The 16,476-nt window shown below is 39.5% G+C and overlaps 1 protein-coding gene and 1 long non-coding RNA gene across 2 annotated transcripts in view; one reads left to right on the forward strand and one right to left on the reverse strand.

Moving 5' to 3' along the window:
* The window catches only part of CAH14 (Carbonic anhydrase 14), an 82,157-nt gene extending 73,536 nt beyond the window's left edge, over positions 1–8,621 (reverse strand). The window contains exons 1-2 of the mRNA XM_089261467.1: positions 8,401–8,621; positions 4,190–5,067 (exon numbers count right to left, since the gene is read on the reverse strand). Coding sequence (XP_089117593.1) covers positions 4,190–5,061 — 872 coding nt within the window. The 5' untranslated portion in view covers positions 5,062–5,067; positions 8,401–8,621. The remainder of the gene's footprint in view (positions 1–4,189; positions 5,068–8,400) is intronic.
* On the forward strand, positions 3,167–3,726 carry LOC108654482 (uncharacterized). The gene is made up of 2 exons (XR_001925749.3): positions 3,167–3,477; positions 3,602–3,726. It is a non-coding gene; the product is annotated as an uncharacterized LOC108654482 (long non-coding RNA).
* Positions 8,622–16,476: the final 7,855 nt, after the last annotated feature.

Consider the following 16,476-nt stretch of genomic DNA (forward strand, 5'->3'; position numbering starts at 1 on the left):
AATCAAATTTATTTAAGCTTTATGATTGGGTTTTCTTATGGATATTTAAAGTAAAATGAAAATAAAAAATAATGAATTGTTTTTATATATTTTGTATTTACATATGTATATGTAAAAATATATATATATACATATATATATAAAAAAAAACAAATTATTTTTATATATTTTGTATTTACATATATATATGTAAAAAAAATATATATTTATATGTAAAAAATATTTTAAAATATTTTATATATACCGAAAAATAAAATATTAAATTATACATATATAAAAAAAAAAAAAAATTATATATAAATAAATATTCATATATTTTTATATTATTTATGTTTGATTAATTATTGAATATTTCATAATATTTTCTGAGTATTCAACATCGACAATCAATCAACAAGAGTCTCACGTATTTAATATACACAAAGCCCTTCAATCCGAATACTTTATGTATATTTTCTCTCTATTCGCTCTGCTACCCATTCCCAGCTTCCTCATATACTACATACTCAAACAGTCATAACGTTCAGCATTTCCATCATACCCCGAATGGTAGTTAGGGTATTTGCAGTAATAATGATATGCAACATTTCCAATGTACAATTATTAACTTATTTGTTTAGTGCTTGACGATTTCCTAGAATATAGATTTCTGCTTTATGGAAACCAGTTACAACGTCAACTTTAATGGAATTCACAGAAAATCAATTAAATTGACGCTTCATTCATAAACCTGTGGCAGTTAAAAGATATATGTATAGATATAATCATAGTTGATGACTTTATAGTCTAGGCAAACAGATTCGAATCGAGGTATATTTATTGTTGGGTTGATGTAAATCTATTCATTTTGGTTATTATATATTTCCATAGAAACTAGAACTCGCATTAGTTGTCTGTAGGGCATGTCTTAGCCGTGTTCTCTATGCAATTGGCATAGCTAATACGTAGTTTTTACCCGATGCTGAGAACGGGTTTTTCGCATCAACTCGTTATCAGCAGTTGAGCTGACATTTGTTGTTGATTCCATTTGATAGTAAATGAAATTGGAAATGCCCCAGAGTGAGCTCGACAATGTCAGGTCTAGCTATATATATGTAGTATATATGTATAAAAATATACTGTAATGGAAATATGAAAAGTTAAAAGTTTGTTACACCTATTATAAATTTTGTAAGCGGGGTATTATGATTTCACGATCCCAATTGTGCTATATATATATACATTCTAGATCAAGAGAGATATACAAGCAAATCTCTTTCTAATGATCTATCTGTACTTCAGCTGAAAATAAGTCAAATAATATTATGGCTTCGTCTGATTTTAGCCCACCCATGACTCTTCTTCATCTGATTCGTTAGGGTCTCAACTTGTTAATAATTATATAAAATAATTAATACATCTATTCAACCTAGTTTTTCACTACAGAGTATCTGCTAATCGTGCCAAGCCGACTACAATATATTTTAATTGCTGCTGGCTATGTAGAAGCGAAAGACTTCATATTTTTGTATATGAGTAAAACTTTAAACAATTTTCAGATGCCCCAAAAGGCGAAAACTATTTTTGTGCATTGTTTTCACTTTGTGGAATAGGCCCCGCCTACCCCGTAACCCGGCCCATTCCTAGCTGTAGCATGGTTCGTTACATCAACAATTATTTAAAACTTTTACCGCAAATATTTCCACGCCTGAAATAAATTGTAATAGAAGAAGTCTGCCTTTTGGTTTAACAGCTCGTATGATTGTGTCGGCGAGACTTTGGCTGTCCGCCGGAGCTGCCATGAGGCAGCAGTCGAAACTGAGGCAGCCCCATGGCTGGAGGCGAAGGGTGCGGGAGAGGCGAAGGCTCGAGCTAATCCTTTTTGATTTTCGACTGCACCAAAATTCCAGCTAACAACAATTTGTGTGTAGCCCCAACCCAAAGGCGGTTGCTCTGGCAACAGGCAATGACTGCAATGGCAGCTCCTCTGTGTGTGTGTGTGTGTGTGTGTGTGGGTGTGGGAGCGGGGGGCAGTCAATATAGCCGGGCCTTACTGTTGCCATTTCGCATTGGGCGCGTGGAATTTGCAACAAGCTTCGCCATCTTTCATCTCTCATTTCAAAGTGAATTTTGCGACCATGCGAATTATGCTGCAAGAAGTCGAAGGGTTGAACAGCCACGCCCCCTTCCACTTTTCGCCCACCACACTGCTGTTGCTCACTCCCTTTCATAAGAAATTAATTTAGACTTGTTTCAAGCTTGCCTTTAGCTACGAATGGCCAATTGCCCAGCGCACAGTGGGCCAATTGTTCGTTTTTTGTGACAGAAATGTAATTTGAATTCATTTATATTTATAAATCACAAGTGAAGTATTTGTTGTATCTCTACCAATTTAGTTAGTTTTTTTTTTTTTGTGAGGCTTGTGCACCAGATTGACCCACTGTGCTCTGGTTCATTGGCTTTTGAAGCAGACTTTGACTATGTGCTCCAATGCATTCAAATTTGATTCAGCTCAGCTCCGGCTAGCAATTGAAATACACTTTAAAGATCTGAATTGTTCGGGATTTTCTTTTCGAGCACGTGATAAGCTGTGCGCGAGCTCTGGGCAAAGCCCAAGACGACAGAAAAAAAAACAAATAGAAGGCTAAGAATATGCTAACTGAAGATGGCTGACTGGAATATACCCAGTATTTTAACTGTATTATATATATTTTTGGAGCAATGTACATACATACATTAGAGCACATACACACACACTTACACATATGGGCAAGCAGTCCATCATGGCATATATGTTCCCAGATAACTTTGCTTCTGTACTCGGGATCTTAATGCAATTTTCGGGAGCATAAATATGACAGCTAAATGTGTCTGTATACAATTATTGGATACTGTAATCTCTTTTGAGGGTAGTAATATGATAATAATAATGACTGCTTACTTCGAGAGAACTTAGAAAATCTTGCGCCTCTCACATTAATAATCTATAAGAAATTCAATATGAAAGAACTCCCTCGAGCGATATACAGTATATTTGTATATACTTCAAGTCTCCAGTTTTGGTAGTTGTAAAACTGACTGACAAACAAGGCTAGCTCAATACAACTCATCTTAGAGTATCGATCAGCCATATATGTACAAATATGTACTATGTATCATATTTTTTTACCTATCACTTGCCCTTTAAAGTAACGTCATACCCCATCAGCTTAGTCCCAAAGATTGCCAGGGTATAGAAAAACCTGATAACAAGTGCAATTGCCGCTGCTTTGGCTGTTGGCTTTTCTGCTGCTTTGGCGCTGCCTTCCGCTTGGCCGCTATAAAAGCAGCTGCTGCCGTTAATTCCACATCAGACTTAAGGCGAATCAATCGCAGCACAGACTTACCTTATATACGCATCTAAGATATATAGACTATATACAATCAACATGCAATTGATCAAGATTTGCGGCTTTGTCTTTGCTCTGATTGTGGCTATGGCCAGCGCTGAGCCGGAACGTAAGTAAACCCTTTAACCTTAGAAGTTAGGGTATAAGCTGTAACTGTTTTTTTTTTTTAATATTACTCATTAACTCTCTCTCTCTCTCTCTCTCTCTCTCTCTCTCTCCCTCTCTCTTTCCAGCTCAGGGCACGCTGCTTATCCAAACAAATAGGGGTCAGGGCATTTTCAGGGGCTAAAACTTAACTTTTTGAGTCAAAATTAAACATCGATGTAAACATAAATAAAATTCTTAAAAAATTATAAAACTCGTACTTTAATTACTTTATTTAACTTTTTACTAAAAGACGCAGCTCAGATCCTACAAAGATCGAAGTTACAGTAAAACTTTACTTCCAGATAATAATAGAGAAAATATAATACTTAACTAGAATTGTATAATCATTCTAGAATATAATTAGTAAAGAGCTTTTTGTTAGACTTTTCGATCAAACTTCTTTTTATGCTGATCCTATAGTCGAGATTTGCTTCAGGATAATTCTCTTTAGTCTCCCTAATTGGATTTTTACCTTGTATGGATAAAATCGATAAAATCAATCTGACCGGGAGCTTAAAATACTACAAAGATCTAGAAAAAGAACATTAGAAAATCTCTTCTAATTATCTCTCAACCAAAAATTATCCATTGCTTATGAATTTAACTCAACAAGAACAGAACAGGCTCTCTCTCTGTCTCTCTGCCTCACTAACGCTCCCTCTCTCTTTCTCTACTACGAACAATTCAATGCAACGCGACGATTGCCCAGCGGCTTCCTCTGGCGGGCGTTCCACATGATTTTCCTACCGTACACATCGCAAATATCTCGGAAGCGAGCCAATTGCTCGGCGGAGATGTAGAAGGTGCGCGTGCAAATGAGCCATTGGCTGGGCAGAGCGAAACTGCCGTTGGTATAGGTGCCGCGATAGCTGTAATAGTCGCTGCCGAAGCGCCACATCATGGTGGCCAGGTCGAAGGGCGGCAGCTCGATCGCCGAGCCGGCTCTGCGAATGGCGGCCAAATTGTTGATGATCTTATCGAACATACAGTTCTTCTGCAGTCCCAAGTCGAACATATAGGATACCGTTAGGAATTCGTAGGGGACATCGCTCATGTTTGCGGCATGCAACACCTGCATCTCCATGGCATAGTTGTGCGAGTCAATCGAGTGCTCCGAGTTCCACTTGAACGAAGCCTCCATAAAATAGTAGTTTCCTGGCAAATTTCCACCCGTAATGTATGGTGTATATTCCGGGGAACAGGAAATGCGCATGATCACCGTGCAGCCATTGTTCTCGAGTATCACCGCCGGTGGCAGCTCGTCGTAGCTGAACCAGCGTAGCGATTCCTGCAGCTTCAGTTTCTGGGTCACGCAGCTAACAATGTTAATTGGCGACGGCTGTCGCTCTATTACCTGCGCACGGTGCTTGGGCCGCATTTGATTCAATATAACCGTCGCCGATTTCAAGTGTGCCACCAAAATCGTGGCCATAACGCAGCTAAACAGAGCCATAACATAATTCGACTCATAGACCTTGTCCATGAGTTTGGCAACATAATTCGTAATCGTGTCCCAAAGGAAGCTAATCACCCCAAGAAGCAACATGATTGGCTAAGAGTGAGTTATAAAAATTAAATATAAATATAAAAATATAAAATTTAAAAATATTAAAAAAAAATTTTCTTTTGACAACTGTAAGATTTGAACCGGGGGCAGCACGCTTAATGTGCGCCCTTCTTACCATTGCGCTACAGCTTTGACTTAGCGTAGATCACGTGCAAGAGCGAGACAGATCGAGGAACAGAAGGAAGCAAACAGCCATTGCTGTTAAAAAAAAATTTTTTTGACGACAATAAGATTTGAACCGGGGTCAGCTCGCTTAACGTGCGCACTCCATACCATTGCGCTACAGCTTTGCCTTAGACTAAATCACGTGCAAGAGCGAGACAGATAGAGTAACAGAAGGAAGCAAACAGCCATTGCTGTTGAAATGAAGGCAATCTATTAAACATACTTTTCTTATTGATGTCTTAATAATTTATTAAAAGAAATTGAATTGAATTGTTTGAGCTTACTCAATGTATTAAAGCGACGAGACGAAATATTGAATTAGCTTGCTGAGATTAGGGTCAATAGCCATTGACTAACTGAAGCTTAATAGCCCATTCGGAATGATTTGAAAGGGCGCACACTGATAGCTGGCTCTGAATGGGAGACTCATATGCAGTTTATAGGCTGATAATATGCCTGTGAAGGCTAACAAGCAGAGGGTCAGCACACACAGACCAGAGTGGGGACCCATTCAGGCTGTTGCATGGGCTTTGTTGCTCCACAGTGAGAGCTCATGAATTTAAGACTTTTAGTCGAGCCATAAACCAGTTGTGATAACAATGAGCAAAACACACACACACAAACACACACATGCACACAGAGAGCGACAGGATATTCACAGGATGTGGCCAACAGTCCTGGCAGCAACTTATGTATATAAATACCTGACAGCGCAATGCACAACAGGCCAACAGCAGGACTCAGGGCTCGTCCTGTTGCTCCGTTGCTGCATCTCCTTTGCTGCTGCCAAACTTTGCCAACGCGTGCTTCATAAAATAGTCATAATGCATGTTTTTCGGGCTCGGCCTATTTGGCCATAAGCTAAAGGTAAACCCAAAGCCAAATGCTGAACTTTCTGCCATGTAATTATACGTGCACATGGCAAACAGGACAGCATGTCCTCCTCTCTGTCTGTGTGTGAGTGTGTGTGTGTGTGTGTGTCTGTGTCTCGTATTAGAAAGCCCATTAAAAGTTCGAGCCGCTGGGCGTGCAAAAAACAAAAGCTGAAATTGCATTGGGACTTGCTGGAGAGTCTATTAATTAAACACATGCTAAGGCTGAACTAAAGTTGCATACAGTAAAAAATAGATTTTTCCCAGTGTAAAAACTACAGTGAAGCCAAGCTTAGACTACTCTGCGACTCTTAAGCTCAGCTTAAGTGAGCTACAATGGAAGGAGAAGCTTAAATGTGTTAATAGATCTTTATCCGTAGGGCTTCACAGTGCTTAGCCTTTTGCCTTTAGATCTACAACTACTACGCTACAAATGCATGCAAACATATTAAGCCCAAAAGTATGCAACAAATAAAGTTTATAGAAATTGTCAGTATATAGGTCGAGGAAAAGTAAGGGTTCTGCAGTGCTCTAATGATATTTCACTTAGGTGATTTCCAAAAATGAATCCATAAGCCCCAATTCTGCTATCAACAATGTAATTTATTTGCATAATTTCCTTGTGTACGCAAATATTGTTAGCAAAAGCGAGAAAAAACAACAAACAAACCGAGGTTCATCAAGAAGAAGAAGCAGCAGCACCAGCAGCAGCAGCTTGTTTGTTGCGGCTAAAGCAAATCACTTTACACAAACACCAACTCATACAACACACACACACACACACACACACACACACACACACACACACACACACATATGTATCTGCTGCATTAGAGCGTGTGCCAAAAGCCGCAGCAAAACGTTTGCGATTGACAGGCTTAAGCTTTGCAGCTCGAACAGTTTTTTTCTAGGCATGTGTGTGTGTATGTGTGTGTTAGTGTGCGTGTGGTAGGGGTTTAATGAGGCAACGTCAATATAACTGCTGTGCAGTAATTAAATTGAAACCACACTGTGTAAACAGCAACAAAAACAAAAACGAAAAAAAAGCTGAAGAAACGTAGAGAAATTTCGCTGTACAAAGCTAAGCCGGCGGGACAGCGATGCCTACAGAGAGAGAGAGAGAGTGAAAGAGAGCGGGCAGGGGGGCCGGTCAGGGGGGCTTGTAGCACAAAAATACGGCGTAAAATGATTACCTGCCAGCGTAAGTTTATTTATGGCTGCGCAAGCAAGTCATAAACAGCAGCACACGCAGGCAGACCAACAGAGAAAAAAGTGAGGGGACGGTGCGGGGGAGGAGCGGTTAGCAATGCCTGTTGCAGGTCTAGGGCAGCTGCACACACGCCCCACTTTGAAGAGAGGGAGAGGGAGAGTTGTGTAAAAAGCGAGCTGCTGGGCAGCGTTGCCTGTGGGCTTTAAGTTTGTTGTTGTTGTTGTTGTTGTTGGCCTGGCCTGTTTGCCAGGCGATAACTTTTGACTCTCAAAGCACAAATATTGTAGAGTGCGTGTATTTACACACACACACACACACACACGGACAGACAGAGTTCGTGTGCGTAGGCACAACTTAATATTGAATTTATTATATTTGGTCGGCCATAGCTTTCTGCCTGCACTTGCAACAGGAGAACTGAAAAACTCCGTTGCAAATTATTTTGCAGGACAAACATTTTTAATGCTCTCAGCCAATTGGCAATGCATACGGTGGGGTATATAGATATTGAGTGTGTGTATGTAACAGCTGCTAGTAATAGAGATGGAAGAGTTGACTCGGAGTCGAAGTTTGAAGAAATCAATGTCTACTGTCCTTACTCTAAGATCGATAAGTCGGCACTTCCACGATCTATAGTCTTCAAATGTGGCATGTGAGTACTTAGAGGGTATACGCAAGTAATAGGAATTTCCTTTTTTGGATACCTTAGAAAAGTATTGCAATAGAGCATCATATAACGACTCAAGCTAATCTAAAGATAGGATATGAAAGAGATAAGTTTCTCCCATGATATATCCCAAGGATATCTGCTCGTCGATCAACTTAATACTCTTCAACGTGAGCCCCCCTAAAATATATAATATTTTCAGGTTCTTAGAATCGTTAGGGTATCTCTCAGCCCACCGCTCGAGCGTCTCTTCCCACTTGCAGCACCGTTGCTGTTGGCTTTTATCGCAAGCAAAGTTCTGTTAGCCAAGTTAACAGCTGCATGCAATAAGTTACTGAATTATGCCAACAGGCCGCACAACTTTTCAGCCATTATTCACGTGTTTTCGGGTTTCATAGACTCACCTTTTTTGGTCCCACCGCAAAGTCACGTCAATTACTTCAAGCGAATGCCAGCAACAATCGATAAACAATGCAAAACACCAAAAATTAAAAAATGTACCAAATAGTTTTAGTCTGTGTAAATTTAAGTTTCGGGTCTTTTTTTTAACTGTCTGTTCTGAGATACGAAACAATTTGGAAATTCGGCTCGCTTTGATCGTTCGACATGTGAGCGAAGACTGAAATTAGGTAGGTATAAAGTAAGCTTTTCAAGAGACCCAAGAGAAGTTCAAGTTCAATTGAATATTAACATCATAACGGCTGTAAATAAAGCCTAATTTGGTATTTTCTTTAGTATTTTACTGTATTACTTTACGGTATATTAATGTGCAAAAATGTAATATGCATCCTATATCCTATATTTATATTTGGATTCTACTATATACTTAAAATATCAGCACAAGCTTAAGTAACATAAAGTTTGCTATAATCTCATTTGCTCAACTTATTTTATCTACCATAGCTCGAGTTTGATAAGAGCGATCAACTTCCAATTCAGCATATAGATGCTCCTTGACTAAAGGAAAGTCATAAATAATTTCTTTTTTGGCTAACTGCCACAACGGCATGTCATAGCCAATTTAAAATCATATAACTGGCTTCAATTGTAATTGACTTTAGCTAAAATTCGATTATCAATTTTCGAATAGATTATTTCATCAATTTCTGTAACATTCCTTGGCTTTTGAAGAATTTCTATTAAATTTTCATTTTTAATTTCATTTGAGTTTCCACAGGAATTTTCCTTTACAATCGAGTAGCATTTTAATTGTTGCCTCTCGCAATTTATTTCTGTTTAAAGTTTTCACTTTGTGCTTGCAGCTTGTCATTTAGTCAGGAGGCTTGTTATGCAATTTGAATGTTTTTCCATTTTCCATTTAGCATTTTCTATTTTCCACATTTAATCAAATTAGCTGAGGCTTGGCCGAGCCGTAGCCCAGGCAGCCAACTGTCAACTGGCTGATAAGGATCAAATTGCCCAGCCCGAGGCTAGACCAGACCGTTGTGTAATCTGTGACTGTGACTGACTGCGAACGGGATTGTAACTGTGACTGTAACTATCATTGCAACTGCAACTGCAACTGCAACTGTGACTTTGAGTAGCTGCCTGCTTGTTGACTTGAATGCCTGAAATGGCAACAAATTGCTTGCTTACTTGAAATTATGCAAATGCCAGCAAAAATGACGATGACGATGATAGAAAATAGAAAATGAGTTACATTTGCCCGCCTCCCTCGTCATGCTCCACTATTTCGGCCCAGTCAAGGATTTATGCTGTTTGCAGAGCCGTCCCCTGCCGCTCGCCAAATCTTTTTAGACTGTTTTCTAATCCTGTGCCGGAATCAACGTTGCCTGCATTCAAACATTTTTCAGCACTCAGCTCAGCTCTCATCTGCAAGCTATTTGCTTTGAAGGAAATTGAAAAGAAATTATTATAACTCGTATTTGCAGTCGAGTCGAACGAGAGGGCGAGGAAGAGTGTGAGAGAGAGAGAGAGTGAGAGAGAGGGGGAGAGCGCCTGCAGGCGCAGTTGCTGCTAAAGTTTTTGGTGACTTCCTCTAGCGCCTCGCAGTTGTTGTTTGTTGACCAGAGTGCAGAAATGTATGCAGAGTACGTTGTGCAGCGTAATGCTGGAAAATTTATTCCCATTACTTGGACTTTTGGTTGATAACTTCGCTTGGGTCTTCAAGCTCTCTTTGGGCATGTTATTAAAAAAGTTTGTGCTCTGCAGCAAGAGTGAGCGAGTGAGCGAATGCGTCGCATGTTTGCTTTGCCCTCACTCCAGTCTCTCTCTCTCTCTCTCTCCCTCTCATACACCGAAAAGAACTTTCAAAATTAAAAGGATTAATCGGGTGGAGTGCAAGGAGTATACATATATACAATGTATACAAATCGTAAGGTAAATTCACTTCCGCTCTGCCCATCTCCATCCCTCACTCTCACTCTCTCTCTCTCGTGTTCCTTCTATCTTATGTCTGTCTGCTGTTTACGGCAAACTTTTTGATTGAAACTTTTGATGAAATACTTGACAGCAAAGCAGGCAAGACAGAAAATAACTGCGACTGGAAGCATATTCACAAATGTTATTGCCAAATATCATCAATGGAAAAACCAGCTGACACTTTTCCGCAAAAGTTACGGAACCAAAACTTTGCCCTGTGCATGTGCCAAAAATATGCCAACATGTAAATGTTTAGCGTCTGTCTCTTTCGCTCTTATTGTCTAAGCAGCAGAATGCCTTCAGATAAGTATTTGGTTATATATTTGATTCAGTTCTTCATTTGCTTGGTAATTTCATTTAATTGAATAAAAGTATGTTTCAGAGACAACTATTTCCCTCATTCCTCTGTCCCTCTCTGTCTTTCTTTGCATTGATTTCCCTCTCTTTCTCTGCCTCGTAAATATTATCGTATTATAAATTATATCTATAATTATTCTTATTTGAGCTCTCTCTCTCTCTCTCTCTCTCTCTCTCTCTCTCTCTCTGCTAATTACTTGCTCTGCTCCCTACCTCTGGTCCACCTTTCTTACGCGTCTCACTCTCTCTCTTTCTGTCGCTACCTCTCGCTATCTCTGCGACTATCGTTTTCTGTCCTTCATTTCTGCTTATATATCTCATCAATGTTTGTGTGCGTGTGTGTATCGGACACATGTTAAGGAAGCGAACGAGAAGTCAAAGTTTATAGCAAACGAAGCATCTTATGATCTGCCAATCGACCTGCTGCCAGCGCCCATTCAATGAGTTTTCGATTATGTATGATTGTGACAGCTGCAAGAGGAGTGAGAGACATAGAGAGATGAGGGGATTACAGAGAGTGCATTTGCATTTGCATGCATAGTGTGGATGGCAAAACGCAATCTAATTCAATTTCTAATAATGCCCAAGCATAACTTTTGGCGATGCTTTGCTTTGTGCCCCAAAAAACTTTTGCACGTGGACTTCTCCTTTTCTTTCTACTTTCTTCTTCTTCTTTTTGTCAGTCAAAAGTTCCAATTGAAAAGCAAGAAGTTGGCCAAGACAGGCGAAGTGGAAGGGAGACCGAGAGAGAGCCAGCGAGAGTGAGAGAGAGAGTGAGAGTGCTTTTTAGTCTTGGACCTTTGCAGTCGTTGAAAGTGCATTTGTATACAATACATTCGAGTTGTCCAAAACTTTTCCAGCTGCACACGAGTGTGTGCTAGGTAGCTTGCATGTGTGTGAGTGTGTGTGTGTGTGTGTGTGTGTGTGTGTCTGTGCGCAACAACAAGCTGTCAACACTGTGGCATTGACTTCCTGATGCTGCAGCTTCAGACAGAGAAAACTCTGCAGCAGCTAACAGAAGAGAATTTACTAGGATAGGAATAGAGGACTAAGCAAATTAAGTAAATATAATAATAATAATAATAATAAAATTAATATAATATATAATATTATTTAAATGAATTTTTTATTTAAAATAAAAATAAAATTAAAAATAAAATGAATGCACAAAATTAAAAATAATAATATATGTTGCTCTCAGAGCAATATTATTTGATTGCATTTTTTTATTTAGAAGAAAAATAAAATTAGAATGAAATTAAGAAAAATAACAAATGTTGCTCTCAAAATAATATTATTCAAATGCATTTTTTATTTAAAATAAAATTAAAAAAAAAAAAATAGTTTAAATAATAATAATTTTTTCTCTCAAAAAATATAAAATTTGAATGCATTTTTTATGTATAATATTTTTTTAAACATAATATTTATATAATAAATAATGTCATATAATATCACGAAAATTAATGTAATGCAATAAAAAGTAATAGAAAAACATTTTACTTAACAAACTTATATTTAAAGTTGAAAACTTGGGTTACAGCCCTCGTAAGCACATTAAATTTGATAACAAATCTGAAATTTACGTAAAAAATCTATGTGCTCGCTTATGTGCTGTAATTTCTTGCAGTGTAGCTCAGGCATAGCTCTAATACTCACTCTCTGCCGTTTGTTTATCGCAAACTTTTTGTAAAGATGTTGCAAAGTTTTACAGCAAGAGCAAGAGGGAAAGCAAGAGAGAGACAGAAAGAGAGATTCTATTAAATGGGTATCGAGTCATTTGAGTCAGGCTTATCAAATTACAGCCAATTACAGCGACTGCTCTAAATGATGAGCCAATAAAATTCAACTTCAGCTCGAGCTTCGACTCCTAATTCCGATTCGATCTGCAAAATGCAGGCTAAATCTATGCAAAATGATAAAGGGGAATAAGTGAAACCTTTGCCTGGCTGAAGCACGAAACATTTTTTGCATATCAACTGACCGTTATGCCAGGACACGAACAAGGCTACGGATGGGGACAAGGGCAAGAGCTGTGGCAAGTAGCAAAGTGCGCGCTTGCAATGTGAATCGCACGCAAAGTGTCCTGGCTACGTGACTGACATTAAACATTGGCATTGCCTCAAATCCTTTTCCACTTCTCTCTCTCTCTCTCCCTCTCTCTCTTCATACATCACTTATTACTTGCTAGCAAAAAAATCAGATAGTTTTGCTGCACTTGGGAGCGAAGGAATAGTAAATACCCTGGGAATATAGATTATACTGAAATGCACATTGTAATGAACTAAAGTCTCTATTTTATGTACATCTCGAGATTAATGGGTTTGTATATAACTTAATCAACTCCGTTCAGCGAATTGCTAGGCAATTTAAATAATTATCCCTAAATATGGTTACATATAGTTGCTCGCGCACATCTTATACATTCTCATTCACTTACAGGGTATTCCAAAAAAAAAACCATCATGCAAATTCGCTCATGTTGAGTCCGGGGCTTTGTCCCTAAGCAAATTGCTCTTGTCTCGTGTCGTAATAGCCCACGCTCTTGCTCACACCTCTCTCACTCTCCCTCTCTCCCTCCCTCTCTCTCACTATTAAAGTGAATTTTCATGTTGCTCAAGCGCAAATTCAAACCTGTCAATTCGTAATTAAGAAAGAGGCACTACGAAATAGACACTAAAACATGCTCATAATCAATGTGATTAAGTGTTTTACATGTGCTAAGAGCAAGTGAAGTTTGATGGCAATTACGACAGAAAGAAAGTTAGTATAGGATTACCGAAAAAGTTTGATATGAGGCGATGGATGCATGTTCTGAAAATTCTGCATACAAACGTATACAAATACATAAATAGAGAGATGTATAGAAAAGTCTAGATAGAAGTGCCTGTGAATGAAGCATTCACAGAACTCGTTATTAGAAGTATGCAGAGATAAGATAAGATAAAGAGCAGTAAAAAGAGAAGTATATATATTAGAAAGTGGAATGTGATGCAATAGGATGTTTGTAGAAGACGATATATAAGAAAGTCGGATAATGAATCCCATCGAAATGATATATCTAGCTTCACTTAATTGTGTATTACCGTATATTGTATATATGTATATGCTAGATGATAGACTTACCCACTTCCTTTAGGAATCCTTCAACATTTTTTAGCACAAATCTGAAAAAAAAAATGGAAAGCAAATGCATGTAATACTCGAAATTCCTTCTCTTCTCAGATTAATCCTAGTTGATTACTCCCAACTAGATATCACTTTTACCATAAACATAAACAGCTCAATGGGTGCAACACTTTGAAATCTCTGTTCATTGCATTGCAAAAGGTACTAATTAAATGAGAGCTACAACTAATTAGATTCTAAAAACGAATTTCAAATGGACAAAGTTAATGCATATCGATTTCAACTGGATATAAAGCCCCCCCTCTTTCAGAAGCTCGCTCTATTTGCAATTACATAAATGCCAATGGATTGTGCGGCTGATGGTTTCATGGATTTGCTTTGCGATTTTTCTCAATTTGCTGCGATTCATTTGCATTTTATTCAACATTTGCTTTGATATTGCAATTTTTGTGGCACTCGCATTGGGTGACAGAGTTGAGGGGCAGCGGGAAAAGAGAAACGGATGGTAAAAGGAAAAGTGAATGTAAAAAATGTGTACAAAAAAAAAAATGCAAAAAATGTGAAAGAGGAATATAGTAAGTAGAAAAAATGCCGTTAGTTGAGCTTTCCAGCGCAGGCGACGAGTGCAAACAAATAATTTTTTCCTTTTCATTTGCAGCGTGCGCTGTGTGAAATTTTCTTTGAAAATGCTGCGCTTGACGCTTGAGCTCGTCCTTGGCGGTTTCGCTTGCCTGCTTGCCACAGTCACAGCGCATACCCTGTGACACAAAGCACAAAGCGGGTATATTAGTGTGGAAGAGAGAGGGAGAAAGAGAGAGAGTGAGAAAACTGGCAAAAGTTGTAGATGAATCTATCTATGGCGCTGTTGATATGATGATATTGGACTCTTGGAGCTGATAAGAGGAAGAGCTGAAGAGAAAGCCCATAACTTTGTAGTTATGTATGTATGTGTGTATGTATGTATGTATGTATGTATGTATGTATGTATGTATGTATGTATGTATGTATGTTATGCTATGGAGGAAACTACTGTAAAAACACAGAAATAGTGAATATGATGCAAGATTTTTCATATAAATATTTCAATATTTTTTCCTTATTCACAATAGCTTCAATTGAGACTGAAGAACGAATGAGTAGAGTGAGAATGAATAGAAAATGTGCAACAGGAATAACCACCACAGTTCACATTCCATTTACAGGGTATCTCAGCGTCACACACCCAGTTGCTGGTGCTGTTGCCCGCGCTCTGTTTGCGATTGCAATTGCATTTGGCCATTAATATGCAAACTATGATAGGGAGCTGCAGTTGAGCTGCGATTTGTTGCGCTCCATTGCGAGCGCACTGTGAAGATATTTACATGCCGCAAATATTGAAATCCCAGCCACGTGCTGCGTGCCCCACCAGCTGGCCGGGGCGGCTTAAATGCAAATACTTATTTGCAGTTCATTAAGCAGTTGAAGCGAATGACCTCAGAGCAACAACAAATGGGATTCAGTCAATGTGCCGCCTGCCACATGTGGCATATCAATTAGCCAGCCCGCACAAAAAACGGTTGTACTGCTTGTACTTGCCCCCATATGTGGCAGAGAGTCAAGCGTGGCAGCCAGCCTAGACGCAGCTGCCTACAAAGCTGGCAGAGCGCGTGCCGCCACGCGACCTGCGGGCAGTCAACGGTCGCCAGGCTACCTGTTGCCCGTCACCTATTGTGGCACGCAGCGTCATAGTGCACGTGCAGCAGCTGCCACACGTGTTGCACAGTTTAGCCCTAAGCCTTTCGCTGTTTCTATTTCTGCTTCTGCTTCTTTTTTTTTTTTGTCGCCCAGGTGTGAAAACGCAATGAGCCAAAAATATGCAAAACTCGCAGCCTTGCCACATGCTGCACCCACACACACACACGCACACACACACGCACACTTATCCCTGCTCGATAAAAATGCAATATGCCAGCTATGGAATTTGTGCGCATAAATTTGCAAAAGGATTCGCAGACGCACAAAAGCATGCGAAATGCTGTTGCTGCTGCTGTTGTCGTTGTTGTTGTTGCTGTTGCTGCTGCTGCCTGTGATAATTCATGCGCAAATATGCAACGACCACGCCTACCAGCCCATGGCCATGCCTAAGCCTAAGCCGGATGCATTCCATTGCAATGCCATTGTTCGACTGCGCAGCTGGCCTACGTCTTGAACTTGGCCAAAATCCTTGCCAATCACTAATGTGTTTGGCCGAGCGCTAATAGGATTGCAATGTACAATGTACCAGCAGATATTATCAATGAAGGACAGCCTCATGAATGAAGCCAGCCAAGGCAGAAGGGTTTCCCTCCCGACCTGTCACCAGGCACATCCCGTCGCTCCGCTCCTAATGTGTGACGCGTGTGTCGGTGTGCGTTAGTCTCTCTGTCTGTCTCTCTAGCTGTCTCTCTGTCTGTCTGCCGAGTCAGAGCGGGGCAGGTTGTGCACTGCTTCGTTAATGCCTCTGCCTGTTTTAGGCTAAGCTGCTAGGAAAGCCCTTCTTAGGTGCCCGTTCGCCTCTCTCTCTCTCTCCCTCTCGCTCTCTCTCTCACTTACGCTCTCTGGGTATGATTGCTGGAATGTATTAACGGATATTT

This window comes from Drosophila navojoa, chromosome 5, assembly GCF_054131105.1.
Source record: "Drosophila navojoa isolate 15081-1374.11 chromosome 5, UAZ_NAV_1.0, whole genome shotgun sequence".
Lineage (NCBI taxonomy): Eukaryota > Metazoa > Arthropoda > Insecta > Diptera > Drosophilidae > Drosophila > Drosophila navojoa.